The 20,407-nt window shown below is 33.4% G+C and overlaps 2 protein-coding genes across 2 annotated transcripts; one reads left to right on the forward strand and one right to left on the reverse strand.

Moving 5' to 3' along the window:
• The first annotated feature begins 4,651 nt into the window (after positions 1–4,651).
• On the forward strand, positions 4,652–8,535 carry LOC103502515 (heat stress transcription factor A-8). The gene is made up of 2 exons (XM_008466471.3): positions 4,652–5,020; positions 6,997–8,535. Exons 1-2 carry the CDS (start codon positions 4,799–4,801, stop codon positions 8,005–8,007), a joined length of 1,233 nt encoding a protein of 410 aa, XP_008464693.2. The 5' UTR covers positions 4,652–4,798; the 3' UTR covers positions 8,008–8,535.
• Positions 8,536–8,737: 202 nt separating this feature from the next.
• LOC127151489 (vacuolar iron transporter 1-like) lies at positions 8,738–19,752 on the reverse strand. The gene is made up of 4 exons (XM_051091455.1): positions 19,157–19,752; positions 18,988–19,073; positions 15,130–15,244; positions 8,738–9,224 (listed from the first exon to the last, which is right to left on the reverse strand). The coding sequence occupies exons 1-4, from the start codon at positions 19,411–19,413 to the stop codon at positions 8,927–8,929; spliced, it is 756 nt and encodes a 251-aa protein (XP_050947412.1). The 5' UTR covers positions 19,414–19,752; the 3' UTR covers positions 8,738–8,926.
• Between the last annotated feature and the right edge of the window lie 655 nt (positions 19,753–20,407).

A 20,407-nucleotide genomic window follows, 5' to 3' on the forward strand; every position in this document is an offset into this window, starting at 1 on the left:
TGTGTGGATGCAACAAACTGAGTCTCAAACAAACCTAAAAGGTGTTCAAATCGTGTCTAAGTATCACTTGAACTATCAAAATGACCCAACAAAACTTAAGTGTAATTTCGTAAACCATAACCTACCAAAAAATTCAAAAAGTGTGAAAAAAGCACTTCAAGACCGAAAATGGCAACCAAGTGTGTTAGTGCCACAAACTTTGTTTCAGACCAACCTAAAAAGAGTTCAAAACGTGTGTAAGCTTTCAAAACGATCGAACAATGCTTAAGTATAAGTTCGCAAATCACAACTGACCAAAATTCCAAAAAGTGCGATAAAAGCACTCTAACACCCAACATGTCAGCCAAGTATGCAAGTTCAACAAACTTAGTTCCAAACCAAAATAAAAAGAGTTTAAAACCTCTGAACATTGCTTGAGTGTAAATTCGTAACTCATAACCGACTAAAAAGTTCAAACCCACCTAAAGCCCATGGAGATGCTCTATAAATAGAGACCTTCCCATTCATTTTGAGGATCTTTGGTTGAAGGAAGAATCAAAGCTCTGAAGAATTGAAGACCAAAACTTCTAAAGGCTCTCAAGACGTGCAAGTTATTATCAACCTCGAGATCATCCTTTTGAAAGATCGAATACTTGGAAGATCAAACTTTCCTAGAATTCCAAAAGATTGAAGTTCGAATTGACTTACAACTACAACTTCCTGAAAATCGAAGATCAAAAAGTTCTAAGTTTAAATTGTATGTGAGAAAAAGAATCAAAAGAGTGAATATTAGAGATTGTATCCACTATATCAATCAATATAACAAAATTTAATTCCACGAATTAAATTTCTTCTGAAATCTCGTGTGAATAGTTTGGTACGCCTAGTGAGACCGTCTCTACCTTATCTCTTTCTCTTTTTGAAGAACATCCAAAGAAAATTATGACATCTCAAGGAAACATTTCCAAACCTCTCAGTGACATCGGCAAGCGACTAAACATTGTAGCCCGCTCAAGAGAGATTCAATCATTTGAAGATACGCCACCTTTTGAAGTCGCAAAGAATATTTGGGAGCAAATCTCCAAGCCACTAAAAGGTAGAATTGTAATCATAGAAAATCTCGCGATTGACCAACACTACTCGTCCTCTGAACACTCAAGTTAGGAGATGCCTCACCCAAATATAATGTCAGTTATGGTAACTGACGTGGCAAGTGAAAATAGAATGACAGCGCTTGAAAGGAAGGTGAACATGCTCATGAAGGCGATTGAAGAAAGAGATTATGAGATTGCATCTCTGAAGAATCACATTGAAAGTTGTGATGTTGCTGAATCAAGTCATAAACATACTGTCAAGAATACTAACAAAGGGAAGGCAGTTATACAAGAAAGTCAACCACAAAATTCGACCTCAATTGCATAATTGTTTGTTCAACAGTTACAGGAGATGATTGCAAACTTCATCAAAACTCAATATGGTGGACTTGCTCAAACTTTCTCTTTGTATTCCAAACCATATATAAAGAGGATCGACAATGATCATCTTCGGTGCAACGTAGTCCAGACGATGATCATCGTCAGTGTGGTGCAGACGATAATCATCGTCAGTGCGGCGCAGACGATGATCATCGTCATAGAGTCGCATCACAAACCTCAAATGCTGACGGTCAAATAAGCAGGACATCCTTGCATGAGAAAAAAAAAGGCAACGTTTGGGCAGAGCAAGTTTGTGTGAACCTAAAAAAAGATGTGAAAAAAATAAAAGAAGAAAAAACAAGAAAAGAAAAAGAAAAGGTTAGAAAAAAGAATAAAAAATACAAAAAAAATACAAAAAAATCGAAAATGGTTAAGAAAAAAAGAAAAAGAAACTAAAAAAGTGAATAAAAAAAGGGAAAGAGTAATATATATATATATATATATATATAAAATTGAAAAAAAAGAGAGAAAAAAAAAAACTAAAAATGATGTAAAGAAAAACAAATAATTAAAAAAGAGAAGCGTAAAAATAAAAGAAGAAAGAAAAAAAAAAGAGAGAGAGAAACGCTAAAAAAAAAGGGAGTTTGTGGGCTTCAGAAATTTGAAAATAAAAATAGAAATAATAAAAGAAAAAAAAAATATGTATTTTTTTCCCTTTTGTTCTTTTCTCTTTTTAATTTTCTCGGCCGATCACCACCATTACCATGGTGCAAATTAAAAGAAAAAATTCTTTTTATTTTCTCCTGGGTTGTTCTCCCTCTCTTACTCCCAAGTATGAAGCAACAAAATAAAAAAAAAAAAAAAAAAAAAAAAAAAAAATAGAAGAAGAAGAATCCACTTAGAATTGGTGAAATCTGAAAAGGAAGTGCTCTATTCATTTTTTTCTTCTCACTCACTCCTCCATTTATAAATAAGAGCAATAACAAATCAAATCTCATAAATTTCTCAACAACCACCAGTGGTTTAGATAGACATGAGATAATATTGAAATTTCTTTTACCCCAACATTCCTCCCTCTCCTCCCATTCCCTTTCTTTATTCCAAAAGAAATTATTAATTAATAAAAATGGCATATATTTTTTAATAAAAAATTACCAAGGCCACATTCTTTACATGATTAAATATTTGGCAAAAAACAAAAACAAAAAAAAATGGAGAATTTTAAAATAAAATAAATTAAATCCTCAAATCATTTTGTTTGTTGGAAAATTTTTAAATTTTATCCCAAGTTATAAACTCCTTTAGATTAACACAAGTTTTGCAAAAAAAAAAAAAAAAAAAAAAACTTTGACTTAAATGACAATACTTCAATTTTATAAATGTTAAGTCTCAATTCTTCCATTAAATTCATTAGTAAAAAAAATCTAATTTCATTCTTTTTTTTTGCTATAGTCCAAAAAAATAAATAAATTGTGAATTAAAATCAAAATTCACTACAAAATTGAGGATTGTATCCAAACTTCATTTTAATCAAACTTATGTCCAAACGCATAGTGTGATTAATTTGACATATTAACTAGAGCAAAAGTTAAGAACAAGATCACTTGTATTTTTTGGTTTCAGCTTATCATTTTCGAGATTGATCCACCCATACACGTGCACAAATCTCGCAAAGGAGCATTTGTTGAATAAGAAATTTTGGTCAATTAAATTGCGCCATGTCAGCCCACCAAAATTGTGATGATTATAACTTGATTGAATTTGGGTAGTCAAGTTTTCTTATATCCAACCTAGTTTAAGCCCCGAAGAAAAATTGGGCCAAAGAAATAATGAGCCCGAGCCCATGCAAACAAGTGGGCACAAGCCCAAACCCACTAAGCAAATGGGCCCGAGCCCAAGCCTACCAAGAAAATAGGCCCAAGCTCAAGCTCAACAGGTAGATGGGCCCAAGCTAAGTCCAACAGGCAAATGGGCCCAAGCCACCTAAAGCCCATGGAGATGCTCTATAAATAGAGACCTTCCTATTCATTTTGATGATCTTTGGTTGAAGGAAGAATCGAAGCTTTGAAAAATTGAAAACAAAAACTTCTGAAGGCTCTCAAGACGTCCAAGTTATTATCAACCTCGAGATCATCCTTTTGAAAGATCGAAGACTTGGAAGATCAAACTTTTCTTCAATTCCAGAAGATTGAAGCTCGAATTAACTTGCAACTACAACTTCCTGAAGATCGAAGATAAAAAAGTTCTAAGTTTAAATTGTATGTGAGAGAAAGAATCAAATAAGTAAATATTAGAGATTGTATCCACTATATCAATCAATATAACAAAATTTAATTCCACGAATTAAATTTCTTCAGAAATCTCGTGCGAACACTCATGTTTTAGGATAATGTTGTAAATTAAAAATTTGGCAAGGGTAGAATCATCTAAAAATTATTCTTTCCTGGGCCACTTTTAATATAATAAGGATTTGAGGTGTAATCAATTTTCCTTCCAAGACAGTCTAAGAAACTAACGTTTGTAATTTCATATACATGCCCTATGACCTATGCCCTATGACCTATGCATCATTTCAAATGAATAGATACTTCTATGCTCATTTTTCAAATCAATTCACAAAAAAAATGTTCACATTAGAAAATCAGCAAAGATCGTTAGAATATTAGGATGAAAAATTCTTCAAAACTTCAAGTTGTTTGGGTATAGGCTTTTTGTGAACGTAGGTTAAGCTAAAAATAATATAACTTCTAATTCACTTGGAACAATTTTTATTAAAACAAAACTAGCCAAGTAATAGAGAGCAACAAAGAAAGCCAGAGCGAGTACTAAGATGATCAAACATTAAGAACAAGTATCAAATGTCGGCGACCACCATTATTTATGTGTTTGATAATGTTGTTATTGACAATTGGACGAGGGAAAAAAAGTTTTTTTTTTTCTCAAAAATAATAAGAAGATCTTTTTCATTTGAAATTACGAAGGTGATTAATACAAGAGATGTAGTAAACGTGTAATTTAACTTAAAAAAAATGTATAATACCTTACTTGAATCCAATTTATTTTATTGATGGTACAACCAGGTCGGTCCTTGAGTTATAAAAAGAGAAGGAAAAAAAAAAGAAAGTATGAAATGTGAAATTAAATAGAAAAAGAAGAAAAAAGAAAGTACGTGGCGATATGTAAGTGGTGAAATTGGTACAAAGAATTCGAAAATAGAAAGAAACAGCGAACAAAATGGCGGAAGCAAAGGAAGCATCCTACTGACCAATTTGCCTCTCAAAAACCAAACAAAACAACACAACACAACAACGCTTTCTAAAAGGATAAAACCCTCAAAAATTCCCAAATTCCCATTTCCCACTCTCCCTTTTGCTTTCCTCTTAATTACGCTACCTTAATCTCCGATGGTGAAATCCGCGGCGGACCGCCAGGGATCTTCGGTGGCGCCATTTCTTAAGAAGTTGTACGATATGGTTGATGATGATTCCACCAATTCAATCATCTCTTGGACTTCTTCTAACGATAGTTTTACCATCTTGGATATTACCCAATTCTCCCTTCACTTGCTTCCTAAGTACTTTAAGCATAGCAATTTCTCTAGCTTCATGCGCCAGCTTAATATCTATGTGAGTTTCTTGTTTCTTCATTTTTTTCTTTTAACTTCTATCTTTGTTTTTGTTTCTTGTTTCCTGTTTGTTTCCGTGTTTGCTCTTGTGGGTTTTTTTCCCTTCTTTAGAAAGAATGGAATTCTTTTTAAAAAGACCATACGCCTTGTTCATCATCAAGTTAATCGTTTCTTCTGTGGTTGAGTTTTGATAATATAGCAATCTCTTCTTGTTTTAGGTGCCCTAATTGGTAATAACGCTATGAGGAATGTTGGTGAAAGATTTACTTTCAAAAAACTTGGGATGATTTTGATGGGGGCTTGACTGAATTTGTGTAAGGTCGGTTAATTGTAACCTCGGTAGAATTTATCTTCTAGACAGGGAAACCCTTAGCTGATCCTCTTTTTTGCAACGAAATGTTCAATTATGTGCAAAACTTTGATCATCCTGTTTTAGTAAGTGCCCAATAACATAACATATGCCTTTTACAGAACCGACTTGCTTGGGGCTCAGTTACCATGCAATTGGCATTGTTACCCTCATCCTCTTCTGTAAATTCTGTATAATCATATTCTTTTCAAAAGTATTGGTTGGAAAATCTTTATTTCCTTCGAGAAGTACAAGTTTCTTGTGGTTGCTATGATCATTAACTTTAGGACATCCGATTGTGCCCCAGGGTGGGAAGAAGTGTAGTATTTTAAATGAATTGCTCCAGCATGTGGGTGATGATACTATTGGATTTTTCCGTGGAGGTTTTGAAGGTTGGCTATTGTCAGAAGGGGGTTTTGGTGGAGAGGAGTTGGGCAAGGAGTTTCATATTTGGGGTTTTCCATTGTCAAGATATGGCTTAGTGAATTTTTTTGGCCATATAAAGGCCATTGTAGTTGGAAGACTAGGCGGGTTTGTAGTTATTGTTTTGCCAAGGTTCGTAGTTAGAATGAAGCTCAATTTCATGAATGATTAAAATGATTCCTAAAGGAATCTTAGACTGCCAATGAAATTAGCCACTTGTGTGCTAGTTGATAAAATTTCTCAATATACTTGGCTACTATTGGAGTTTCTTGGGGATATTTCTGATTTCTTTTCTTCAGTATTTGCTGGTGGAGGAAGAAACCTGAGTTTAAGTACGTGTTTTATCGTATTTTATCTTCAAATGGAAGCAAACAGGGTTTCCTTCCTTCACTTGTTTTATTCAGTTTCTTTTAACCATTAGGCTTCAGCTCCTCCCTTAGTAGCAAGCAACTAGCTCAAATCTTCTCCTGTATCCAAATGCTGAGAATGCATTGAAGTGTGCCAAATCCCAAACATTGTCCCCACGATCTATTTGACCCCATCAACATGTGGATTAAATATTTTTTTACATTGTAAAATAGGGATGAAGATAGAAATAGCTTTATCTTGTCGCTAGTTGATAGTTGATAGTTGATATGGAGGCATGCCTTATGCTGCTCTTAGGCTGTCTGACAATGACCTTGAAAACCAATCAAACAAGTGATGTTTTATTCTTTTCAATTCATTCCTTCAATAGTCCTGGATTAGTTTCTTGTCAGTCAAGGTTGAGTGTAGAGGGCCTGGGTTGGGGTGAGGAAATTTCATAAGCGTCTCACTTCACTCTTCTTAAATGAATATTTCCTTTGTCTGCGGCTATTTCTTTTACTCCTTTTGACATTCTCTACTAATTTTTATTGTTTGATGAGTTTCCGATTTAGTCTTGATGCGATCTGGGGCTATTATTCTTGGAGTTGTATATTTCTGGTCAACCTTATTAGGTGTGACTTGTAAATTGATCATGCATACTACATTTTTTGTTGTGTCCTTGATGTGCATAGTTTCTGAGTGCATTTGCCATTCAACGTACATGCTTTTAGGCTCTTGCAAAAGACAGAAACTGTTCGACATATCATATAAGTTGCTAGAGGAGAAACAACTACATTTCCCCCAACTGCTGCTAATGATCAAATCATTATTATAACTAGTGGTTTCTTTTATTATTTTAGGGTTTTCGGAAAATTGATACTGATTGCTGGGAATTTGCAACTGATGGATTCGTTAAAGGACAAAAACATCTGTTGAAGAGTATCTACCGAAGGAAAAACATCCAGGGCACAGATCAGCGGAAAGCATTGCAGCCTCAAGACAATTCTGAAGGACAAGTTGAACTACCTGATTATTCAGGGCTGTGGAAGGAAGTTGAGAATCTTAAAATAGATAAAAATGCTGTAATGCAGGAACTGGTTAAACTTAAGCAACACCAAGAAACTTCAGAGAACAAGTTGCTCCTATTGAGAGAGCGCCTTCAAGGTATGGAAAAGAATCAACAGCAGATGCTGTCATTTTTAGTAATGGCAGTGCAAAGCCCTGGATTTTTGGTTCAGTTTCTTCAACCAAAAGAGAAGAGTTGGCGCATGGCTGATCCTAGCAACATGCTCGAGCAAATATCAGATGATAATCAAGTACCTTCAAATGGTATGATAGTCAGGTATCAACGACCATTAGATGAATTGTCAACAACTCTACTTCCACCAGTGACGGGTCCGGGAAAACAACAAGAATCTGAACCTTTTCCTGATGGAATGAAAGACTTTTTCCTTAATTCTGACTTCATGAAAGTGCTTATGGATGAAAAAGTGTGTTTAGACAATCACAGTCAATTTGTTCTTCCAGATGTACAAGATGTTGCATGGGAGCAGCTTCTTCTAGCTAACCCTTTTTCTGGGAATTCAGAAAATGGTAGAAAAGTAGACCATGAAAGGAGATATACAGACAGTGAGGACGATGAACTGGATATGGAAACTATCGATACTCGAACTCATGAAGAGAACTCCCAAGATTTTGAACTTCTAATCAGGCAAATGGAGAAATGTGAAGATTTTGAGATACAAACAAGGTTGGATGAATCTTATATTGAGAATTCAAATGATGTTCATCTTCTAACCCAACAGATGGACCTTTTGGCATCTGATCGAGAAATCCTCTATGAAACACCAGACAAGATGCGAACCCTTTAAAAGAATGATACATTTTCGTTGGTTTTATAATATACTTCAACAATATAAGCTCTCAAAGATCAATATATGTTTCTTTTTTCTCTTCACTATCCACATTGAGTAATCATGGTTGGCTATGAAGTGAAGGTGATTAAGCCGTAGCCATTTCGATGTCTTGAGAGCAGAGTATTGCATTCCAAACAGGTTTGTGGAATTTCAGCCATCTTTTTCTTGGTGCTACCACAAGGTAATGCTTTTGTTTCAACTTTCAAGCATTATATTTTGTGGGCCTTCATGAATTTTAATCAACACATAGTATATAGTATCAATTTTGTAGAAGTGGTTTCTCCATTGCTTCTTGCCTGCCTTGCTCCATATGTTTTTCTATAAAGCTAGGCAGACACTCCTCTTGTTATGATTGCTTGATATAAAGTTTGATGCTCAGAATCTCTTACATGCGGTGCCCGTGTACACATATACCCAACACCCAAACTGAATTTTGTTGGTTATAATAACATACCACAAATTATATTTGTTCTTTCTTCTTTATACTATAATATTTGTAATGTTTTAAAGTCTCCTACTTTATGCCAGTTCATTAAATCTTCTATTTTATTGTTCCTTTTGAATATGATGTAGAATAAAAAACTTTAATCAATGGTTAAAGATAAAGTTTTCAACACCACAGTATAGGAACTCGATTGTTATAAAATGAGACGTACACCAAGCCTAAGATTCAAGGACTGGAAAAGATTTTCAAACATATTTGTTGCTCTTAGAAAATTGAATTCTGCATATGACAAAATGCTTTAAAAACCACATCGAATGTTCTCATTTCTGGGCCTAGACTGACAAAACAAATGAAAAACAAGTGACCTTGGGGGGGGGGGGGGGGGGGGGGGACTCGCTGATTAGAGATTGACATGTGGGGTTGGTTAGTTCATTGTTGTATAGCCTTAGCCATGCCAAAAGCAGCTCCAGATGCGATAGCTCCGATGAGGGTGGTTTGGATGGCACTTTTAAAGGGCTTATTACCTGTGAAGTAACCCTTTGCATACCCGAACACGAGCAATGCTACTAGTGTCAATGCAACCGATGCTGTCACGGCTCTCTTCACGTTTGAAATAAACATGTATGGAATGAGAGGCACCAATCCCCCCAATATGTAAGCCAATGCAATTGTGAAAGCACTTTGTAGAGCTCTTCTAGGATCTGGCTTTTCCAATCCTAATTCAAACCTACATAACCAACACAAACAGTAATAAGGATTAAATCATAAGAATAAATGTTGAAATTATATTTGTCCATTGCTGGCTCTACGACTACTACTAGTTAGATTGCATGTAAATAGGGGGTTTTTAAGGAGGTAAATTAGGTTGCTTTTTACTTGTTACAGTATAAGCATGAAAATTGTAGAACATCAAACAAAGAATTAGAAAATTCTCAAAATTTTAATGTAGAAAGAATTGATTCTCTTTGACAATTACAAAGTGATTTTGTGCTTTACAATTACACCCGTTTGCTTATCCAAAAGACATTCTAAGTTTTCCCTTCCAACCTAGATCGTGACATGAAAACACTTTTCGAAAACAAACCTTTTCAACTCAACTTCTATAGAACAAGCATTATAAAACTTTATGGAAATTCCGATAGCATTTCTCCTAAAACATGGGTTAGCCAAACTTGAAAGGGAAAGGAATTTTCACTTTTATGTATATATACAATCTTTAGACTCCACATCACATCAAGCGTGTCTTTCATTTGCTTTAAATCTTTATTATTCTAACAAGATCGACCCATTGATCCTTTCTGTTTTATCACTAGAGCTCTCACCACTTGTTCTTATGGGTTTTGGCTGCTGACTGACTGTCTGAGAAGTAGTTTCTTGAATAGTATTACCTTTCGATAACATATGGGGACAATCTCTACGATAATGACTTGGCTGACCACAATTATGACATACATTGCTCTCGCTAGTTATAACATGCATTGCTCTTGCTAGACCCCGACACTACCCCATCAAATCGAACAACATGAGAACCTCTTGTAGGATATAGAGGATGACTAGAACCCCTCGATTTCTGAGCTCGTCAACCTGATCCAGATTTAGAAACAAAAGAACCACTGTACTGAGACTTAAAATCGCTCTACTAGACACATTTGGTACAAATCTCCCACTTCTTCCATTACCAGTTTCGCTAAACATTCTTGGAAGCTTCTCTTTCATGCTTCCTTTCATTTACACTTTTCTCTACGCTTAGTGTCGCTGCACAAGCTGTCACAGGAGTACGAATTTCCTATCATAGTCCCTCCTTAAATCGCTTGCACCTTTCAGCCTCATCCTCAGTCATATTGGTGGTGCCAATCTTCAATTGGTAGAAAAGAGTTCCACTTTTCTATCCTCCAGACATCTCATCACTCCAAGCATTTTGCAATCATAGTAAGTCGGATTCATTGTTTCTGCAAAAGTGGTAGCACCTAAGACCTTTAACCATTATATTCCTTTTTTTCTAGGTCTTGCTGATCTAATCCCCAAGTCAATCTTTGAACAAGTTTATCTCACAACTGCTCTTCTACTTTCCCCCTCAACATGGGGACTACTTTGACGACTAGATTTGGCATCGGACTTCTCACTCCCCATAGTTGCTCCTCTAGTAGCGTTACTAGCTTCTACGACAGAGCTCTTTTAAGGTCTACCCCGAGGCATGATTCCTATAAAGCAATAATATAATACACATATTTAGTAAACATGGACTCATGCAACTTACTCAAGCACTACAAAACATGTGAACTCTCTAATGCATAACTTTTAAAATCCTCAAACTCTCTCTTATAACCCTTAGGTTTCCTAAAATCAAGCTCCGATACCAAATTTTGTCGTCCCCATGTTGAAGGGAACGTGGAAGAGTAGTTTCTAGATAGACTTGCTCAAAGATTGGCTTCAGGAATAAGATCTACACAATCAGACCCAGAAAAGAAGTATGGAAAGTATGGAATAGAACGATTGAAGGCCTTCGGTGCTACCACTTTTGTAGAAACAATGAATCCAACGGATGCTGAAGCATGACTTACTTTGATTGAAAAATGCTTTAGAGTGATGAGATGTCCAAAGGATAGAAAGGTGGAACTTGTTGTTTTTCTGCTCCACAATGGAGGCGAAGATTGGTGACGAATGACAAAAAGTAGACGAGTTAGGTGATATGAGTTGGGATGAGTTCAAAAGGGCATTCTTTGATAAGTTTTATCCACGCTCTTTTTGTGATGCAAAACGAAGTGAGTTCTTGAAGCTCACTCAAGGCTCAATGACTGTTGCTGAATTTGAGAAGAAGTATATTTCTAAGTACGACACTAATATGATTGAGGATGAGGTTGAAAGGTGCAAGTGATTTGAAGACGGATTATTTGTGTAGAGTGGATTGATTTCTTCAAATTAGTGGAGGCAACGCCAAGAGTAGAGAAAAGTGTAAATGAAAGGAAGCATGAAAGAGAAGCTTCCAAAAATGTATGTACGTTCAACACTAGTTATTGAAACTGACTAGGTAATGGAAGAGATTTTTACCTGAGTAGATGGAATTTTAAGTCTCAATATAGTAGTTCTTCTATTTCTAAATCTGCATCAGGTGGAGGAGCTCATAGATCGAGGAATTCTAGTTGTCCTATATATCCTACGAGAGGTTCTCATGTTGTTCAATCTGATGGCATAGCAGTATGTTATAAATGTGGTCAACTAGGTCATTATCGAAAGATTGTTTCCATATGTTACCGAAAGGTAATACTATTCAGAGAACTAGACATTTAGTGAGTAGCCAAAACCCATAAGAAGGCTCTAGTGGGGTAAAAAAGAAAGGATCAGTGGGTCGATCTCATCAGAATAAGGAAGGTTTAAAGCAAACGAGGGACACACTTGATGTGCTGAGAAAAATTCCTTCTCTTTTCAGGTTTTGCTAACCCATATTTTAAGGTAAATGTCAGAATTCATGTAGAACTTTATAATACTTGTTCATTTGGCTGAAAAGGTTGTTTTAAAAAGCATTTTCATTCCACAATCTAAGTTAGAGGGAAAAACCTAGAATGGGGTGTGACAAAAATTACATCACTATTTCAATAGTTTAATACATAAAAACACCGATTACCATAGCAAAGGGTATCGTTGGTTTGATTTCTTTTGTGTAAGACTCAACAGGACAAAATGGTATGTTATTGTTAATTGTCTATGCTTTACAATGGATTATTTAAGGATGTGAATACCTATTGGATCACTTAGAAATCATCGTACACTAGATACAAATTTTAGAACATGAAATTCAACAATAGCAAAGATTTTTTTTTTCCATGTTTTTTTAGAGGCAGAGTAAGAAATGAGATTCTAATGTAAACACTTTGTTCTAAGTAATATGTTTATAAATTATAAAACTAGTTATATGATTACTGCTAAGTATTAGGTTTAATAGAAACTACTATTATTTAATTTATGAATATATCATATGTTAAAAATTTAGAAAATGTTGTCTTTTAGATCACAAAATCAACAATAAACAATTTTAAAAAACAGAAACCAGACTATTTGGTAAACACCTTTTTCACTAAATAAATTTGAAAAACAAGAAACAAAAATTGGCCAAGTCCCCTAACATACCTTAGATTTCACAATTTGACCTAACATTCTGGAATTGTAGGAAATGCGTTGTACAATTAGAAGGATGCCATGCATGCATTATTATCAATGTTGATTTTGATGATACTAATAGAACAGTATCTTTAGATCAAACCACGTTTAATCCAAATAAAGATGCTTTGGATAATGTAGACAGCGGCGGGTGTTATGAGAGTGAACCTTTATTGATGTCTTCACCGGTACCTTGTGGTTCTCATGTATATTAAATTGATATGTAATGTCCATCACTATAACCATAAGAATTGTAATGACTTGAATGACTAGTTACTATTATTGCAATCTCTTCTTTTTTTCAAAGGAAAAAAAAAAATCTAATAAATTTAAATTTATTAGATAATTTTAAATTTAACTTATCAACTATAAAATTACAAATTTAATATTTATAAAACAAAGTTGGTAAACAATAAATAAAAAGTTTCGATGTTAGTTATCTTTGCTGGATGGGAGCAGTCAATATTAGGGGTGTGTACCACTCGGTTTGGTACGGTTTTGACCAAAACTGAAGACTAAACCGATTACCTTGGTTCTGGTGGGACGTAAATCGTTAAAGACTTTAATTAAAAATAGAACCAGCTGATTTTGATTTTCACTGGTTCAGTTCGGTTTTAACCAAATTTTCCTCTTTGTTCCTTGATTGCAAACAATGGACGAGATGACACTTCTCCAACAAAAAGGAAAGAAAGAGATGAACAGATAATAAAAATAGAAAAAATAAAAGAAAATTAGAGAACGAGTTTTGGAAGCAGTAGACAAAAAGAGCATTTTGTGGGTGATTAGAGAAACTGAAGGAGTGAGAGAGGAAAGAGAGAAAGGCCGGAAAGAAATAGTGTCTGAAGTGTACTTGAAATTTATAGGTCAGTTAATTAGGTTGGTGACTTGGTGGGCTGGCCTATTTTTGTGTTTCTTTTGGTTTTTTAAATATCCAAACCGTGAACCAAATCCCAAAAATTTCAGGAAAATTGGACCAGCAGTCAACATGTTGGTTAGAAATGGCTGTGGAAACTTGGAGTGGATTATTGATGATGGGCTATTGTTCTAGTACAAAGCTAACCTTCCTTTTTTTGTATGAGACAAATTTGTGGTTTCCATATAAACTCACCGCCTAGGAATTACTGTCAAACAAAATTATTCACTTCTATATCTTACATAGATTTTCGAAGAAAATATCCATCTTAATAACAGAAACTCATAAATGTTTCTTTTGTATTTATGTATGCTTTCTCTTCTTCTTTCTTTTTTTAGTTGTATGTTTAGGGTTGTTCAAGGCTCAAAAGCTCACAGTGCCATAAAGTTTGTATGCTAGTTTGTGTCACCAAAGTAAAGTCAAACCTTTAGATCCTTGATATAGTTTAGTCAGAGTTTGGAATTTACACTTTATAATCTCAAGAGCCACACCTACTTTGACTCACTGATATTACGTATATTTTAAGTAAGTCTGAGACATATAAGATTAATCGTGATGGGATTCAGCCAGATGCTACTAAGCTTTCCATGTGTACCTCATGGGACCAGCCCGACCTTAGTACCGAAAGGTGCCCACAAAGGTATTCGACTCTTTTTGGGAATTGGCCCACACTTTCATTGACTGATTCGTTGACAACAAGGGATCCTCAAATCATTACATGAACAAATGGGTTGCAAAGATTTTGCTTCACGGGTGTACCATTCACCAGGGGGTCGAGTCGACTTCACTTTGGTTGTGATTTGCACTAGGACATGGAGGACAAATGTCATCCTCATTAGGATTTTTTCTTATTCAATTGCCAACCATACACACTATTAGGCCTCACTTGGACGTGTTGTCCCTAGAAATGATGCCAAATGTTGCTACGGGTATCTCATCCAGGCACTTTTTGCTCTTTCGACCCTTTTTTCTGGTCTAGACACGTTGCTAAAGCTTAAGCTAATGTGCAAAATACTAACACTAGTGTGATGTTGAGTCAAGTACATTCTTATGCCTAAGTAAATTTATGTATTCAACTTGTGTGAGCATGAAGAGAATTGTTTACCCTTCAATGTTGTTGGTGTGGGGTTACTTATATAAGGTTCATTCTCCCTGTCTCTCGTTTAGGATATGTACAATATCGATAGTGTTGAGTAGGTGTAACACTCGAAGTTGTAGATTGCTAGTGTAAGCTTGACTTTACCATTTCCTTTTTAATAAAGTGGGTCGAGCTCTACCCAACTAGCCAAGGACTCAAGGGTTAACTTAACCTTTTGGAGCGCTTAAATCCCATTGAGCTTGACACCTATGGGGTTAGACATTTGCTTAGACAACCTTCATAGGTATTTTTCCAAAAAGCAAAAGGATTACTGGAGGAGGCCAAAATAATTACTAGACAATGGCTTAGCAGTTGTAAATAATAATAATAATAATAATAAGGAAAAAGAAAGTGAAGGATGATGATAGGAAAAAAAAGGTATAAAAGGAATGGAAGAAGAAAGAGATAGAGAAGGAAGTTAATTACTTCATCATGAAATCCAACCAAGCTTGAGGCCTCTTCCTAAGAGCATTAACGACTGGACCATACTCATGTGGTTCGATCCCATAGTTTGCCAATATCTCTGCTACTTCTGCTGCTTCTGCATTTCTAACACTATACATATTAATTTATCTCTTTCAAAACAATTCCTATTTTGTTCTTCTACAAATGATTGTCAACAATTGAATGTTGTTTTACCTTATGTGTATAACACTTTATCTTTGTGTAGAACATATACTTAAAATAATAATAATAATAATAATAATAACTCAGTCATGCTCAAAATTAGACGAAGTTATTGAATTTGTCTTTTGAAGAAAAAAAAAATGATGGATAAAAGAAATTAAAATCCAAGATATTTAACCCTGACTAAATCAAAGTTTTCAAATTATGATAACTACAACCCTACATACAATACACCTCGTTGGTACAGATCTATCTAAAATAATTTTTGTAATTTTTAGATACACTTTCTATAAACTTAATCTGAATTGGTCCCTAATTTTTCATACATTTCTAATACATAGTTTTTAAGAACAAGATTGATAGGTGTCCATGAAAGTTTTTTTATATACCTTTAAATAATTATATGCTATATTAAAGAAATTTTTTCAAAAATAGAAAAATTAATAAACTATTTCAAATTTATTATACTCGATAAATATTTTGTTGAATATTCTTTTTTTTTTTTGACGATTTTTCTATTTTAAATTAAAAAAATAATTTAGGAGAACAAATATTTTTTAAACCCTTTTTCTAGTTTAAAATGTTGCATGTGTAAAATAATAAAAGGGAAAAAAAACCTATTACAAAATCTTTAAAAGTTTATTCACGAAGATTCAAGATATAATTATTTAAAAAAAAAAGTTTAAAGATATGCATACAATATGAGTATATTATGTTTGGCTAAACAATCTTTTATCAAATTCACTTTCACAACCTATGTTGATTTTCCATCACTTTTAAACTCAAGATTTTAGCTTTTTCTAAAATCAGATTCTGCTTTTCAATAAATTTCTATTTTTCATTTTTGAACCTAATCGTTCGGATTTAAAATTTATATATTATATATTTAGTATTTTCCTCACATAACCCTTCTTTCTCATACAAGGATAACTATTATTTTTAGATCATATATGAATATGATAGTAAGTTTAGTTATTATATGTAAAATACAGTGATATAGTAATCTCTACTAACCAACTCTTTCAAATCAATGGTTGAATTTTACCCAATACTTATTTGTTTTATTTTTTATTCTTAATTCTGGCTTGTTCATAGTAACCACTTCTACTAATCACACAACCCATTTACCAAACACTATGATTTGTGATGGTATTTCTTAGATCGACCCAAAAATTAGGATTGGTTGGATTGAGTCGTTGGATAGGTAAGTTTATGGATACACATGATATTAAAGTAGAATGTGATTGAATACAAATATAAAACACCAAATATAGATAAGCAATAAATATTGTAGTTATAAAAAGAAATTAGGAAAAAGAGAGAGTTTTAAAAGTATTCAGCAAAATAGGAATGTATAGGCATTAGTGGAAATGGAATTCGAATAGGTTTGGTTTGATGACCATATGAATACAGTAGAGAGAGGCAGACAAGAGAAGTAACAAAATTAGAGGGAATTGGATGGGGATTTCTTAATGCCTCTTTTGTTTACATTTAATAACTCCTCCTCTTAAAATAAGAGAACCGTTTGCCTATATTTTACAAATGCTGAGAGCAGAAATTTATCATTTTAATTTCTTTTTTTTTTTTTTAAAAAAAATATTAATATGGTGTTACGCTTTTTCTTTTTATGTTTTTATGATTTCTTTTAATTTTGATCAAAATCATCTTTAAATTATATTGTTTGTTACAATTACCCCTCTTTTTTTTAATTTTTTTGCAATTGACTACCTATTCAAAAAAAATTGTTATCAGTGTATTTTTTAATTTAAAATATTTATATAACTTAAATTTTTTACAAACTATATAAGATGGTTGTAGTAATTAACAAATTAAATTATTGAGGTCATGAGTGGTTTGTGCAATTTTTAAAGAATATCCTTTTAGAATTATACTTAAATCTTATCAAACACCTAATTGTTTATCGATAATATCTAAAATTTTACTATATTTTATTTAAAAATTAATTACAAAAACATGTAAAGGAAATTAATGTTTTCAAATATAATAAAATAAACTAAAATATCTACAAAAATTTAGCCTTCAATCTAAAATTTTACTATATTGTATAATATTTCAACAATTTTGTCATTTACAATAATTTTTTTTTAAAATATAGTTATATAATAATAATAAACAATAATAAGTGATTCAAAAAATAAAATTGAAAAAATAGCAATTATATAGTAGTTATTAAATGATAAAATGATTTGTTATTGATTCATCTCTGTTTAAATTCGTTATTTTTCACTCAATGGGTCCCTTCCATACTATGAATTTCAAAACACGAATTTTAATTAATTGTGATTACAAAAATAACCAACTCTAATTTTCTAAAGGGTTTCTGAAAAATAGAACAAACCCGAAAATACTTTCATCCTTCTCCATTTTGAAAAAGAAAGCGCTCATAAGCATACAACGTAAAGTAACATAAATATATAGTATAAAAACACTATTAAAAACGATATTGATCTCGTACCCTTCTTCTACACGATATTGTATCACTGTACCCAATACAAATAACTAAACCTTTGTACCAAGTATAAACGACAATATTGTATCCTTGGAATCCAAAATATCTATTAGTGACAGTGATATATATGTAACTATCTTGAATAGACAACTAATCGTTTAGATATTGGTACATAGTTATTAAGATCATTTACCAATATTGTTTAGATTTTGTAAAAAAAAAAAAAAAAAAGAGAGAGATGAAGAGAAAATTGAGAAATTGCAAACAATCATATGTTTTTATCTATCTTAAATAGACAACTGATCGTTTAGATATTGGTAGTTTAAATCAAGTACCAATGTTGTTTAGATCTTATACGAAAATGAAGAAAAAAAATATGAGAGATAAAAAAATTATGGAGGAAAAAAAAAAAGAAAAGAAGGTGAGGATAGGAAGGAGAAGAAATAATTAAAAAAATTAATAATATGAAAATGAGAAAAATGGACCGGCAACATTAAAAAACAACACATGACTAATCCGACTTTAATTTTTTTTTTTTGGTTACAGGCCACGTTAATATTTTTAGGTTTTGTTAGTAAATTAGCTTTTCTTTTTTTTTTTTTCTAAATAATTTCAAAGCAAAGCAACCCCTCTTTTTCCCAATTTCTTTCCATTTAAACCCAAATATCTATCATATTTAATACCAACTTTAAACAAAAACAAATATCTCATAAAAATTGTAAATGTAAAGTATTAAAATTTCACAAATTAATTGATAAAAGATATATATATATATATATATAAAAAAAAAAGCATCATTAATATATATGTAAGGCAAGGAATTAAAAATAAAAAAAAAATAAAAATAGAAATGTATATGCATTAGCATTATTAATATATATGTATTGCCTGGATTAGATGAATACAAAATTCTAAAAAAGAAGTTTAAAAAAATATAGTTGCAAAAAAAAGAATCTATTATATATATATTTAAATGTAATTATTACTAATTACTATTTATTAAATAAATGTAAATGGGTCAGAAAATGGAAAATGGAAAATGGAAAATGGAAAATGGAAAATGGAAAACAACAAACAACGTAGAAGTAGAAGATATATTCGAAGGAATCAGAAATGAATATGAAATCTAAAATCAAACAATAAACAAAGGAAGAAAGAAAGAGATGAAAGGAGTTATTAGTACCGACCAGTATCCGGAACAGCAACGATTTCTTCTTGCTCTCTCCGCAATTCTCTCATATAATGATCCGCTTCACTCTTCGCCGCAAGATACCTAACATACACAAATACACAACCACCTTTCAACAAAATTAACCCTAACCCCTAATTCATATTAAACCAAATACCACAACGCACCCCCCGAGTCCCATCGACATAGCGCCAGCAGCCACTTCAGCGATTCCAGCCGTCAGAACAATTGAAGAAGAGGCGTTTGCGCCCGAAAGACCAGCCGCCAGGGCGAAAGGGACGGTCAGACCGTCAGAGACGCCGATTATGATATCGCGGACGACGTCCCCTGCGGTGAAATGATTCTCGGTGTGACGGTTGAGAAGAGATTGCTTGTAGGAGTCGAGGGGGACTGGTGGCGGTGGAGCGTCGTCCTGGGTAGCCATTGACGGGAAGAGAAAAAAAAGCGAAAGCCGAAGGCGTGGGTTCCGTGTCTGAAAAGAGAGAGATGATTTATATTTGTCTTTTGGTGTGTTTTTTTTGGGAAGGGTTAATACATGAAAAAGCTGACCACATTTTGTAAAAGCAAAACAGACACCAGACTTTTTCTCTGCACAAACAGTTACAATGGAAGTGGAAGTACATAGTTTTATAAACGTATATTATGTCTTCCCAAAAGGAAAGGGGAAAAAACAATGAAAATCATTTTGTTACAAGGTTAGTTTCGGATAAATGAGTATTGTTGTTTTTCGAACACACACCCATGAACTTAAAAGACAATCTTTTAAAAAAAGTAAATATACAAACATAAACCGATAATATCTCTCTGGACAAATACATTTTAACTTCTAGAAGTTGCCCACGGGAGATTTGCGTTGTCGATCGCTTGGGTGAGGAAGGCACTTCTAGAGTTTGGGGTGAAGAATCGCACCATTAAAGGTGGGCGTGAATGGTGAAGGAATTTGGAAGTCGGGGAGTAGATATGAGCAATTAGGGTATTTCTAGCAAGATGGAATGTGACATGGATGCTACTTGACACTTCGACAGTCCAACAAGCTGTTCATGTGGGGGAGGTGATGGCTGCTCACCTTGTGTTTTGGTTGTGTTAAGGTGGGTTTGAACAGATGTTGATTGCTCATTACCATGGATTCAAAGTGATGCTAAGGTGGTTGTCAAAAAATTGCACTCTCTATATGGGAAGTTATTTATGCTGAAATTTATGATCTGATGGTTACACTTCAAATCTGTTAGAATTTATAGATTGTAAATATTGTCTTTGGTATGCAAGAACAATGAAATGAGATTAAGTTTGGATATCTGGTGATGTACCCTTCCATAATACTATCCTTCATTCTCAAACATTTGAAATCTATTCATTTGCATATTACATTTCCAATTTCTCGTCTTCAAATGGTACTTCCTATCCCATTTCCGTGATGC

This window comes from Cucumis melo, chromosome 10 (genome assembly GCF_025177605.1).
Source record: "Cucumis melo cultivar AY chromosome 10, USDA_Cmelo_AY_1.0, whole genome shotgun sequence".
Lineage (NCBI taxonomy): Eukaryota > Viridiplantae > Streptophyta > Magnoliopsida > Cucurbitales > Cucurbitaceae > Cucumis > Cucumis melo.

Coding starts and splice junctions, on each gene's coding strand:
- LOC103502515 (XM_008466471.3), top strand. CDS start 4,799: ATGGTGAAATCCGCGGCGGACCGCCAGGGATCTTCGGTGGCGCCATTT. Junction 5,021..6,996: donor TGCGCCAGCTTAATATCTAT/GTGAGTTTCTTG, acceptor TTATTATTTTAG/GGTTTTCGGAAAATTGATAC.
- LOC127151489 (XM_051091455.1), bottom strand. CDS start 19,413: ATGGCTACCCAGGACGACGCTCCACCGCCACCAGTCCCCCTCGACTCC. Junction 15,245..18,987: donor CGTTGCTGTTCCGGATACTG/GTCGGTACTAAT, acceptor TTAGAAATGCAG/AAGCAGCAGAAGTAGCAGAG. Junction 9,225..15,129: donor TGGTTGGATTTCATGATGAA/GTAATTAACTTC, acceptor TTGGTTATGTAG/GTTTGAATTAGGATTGGAAA.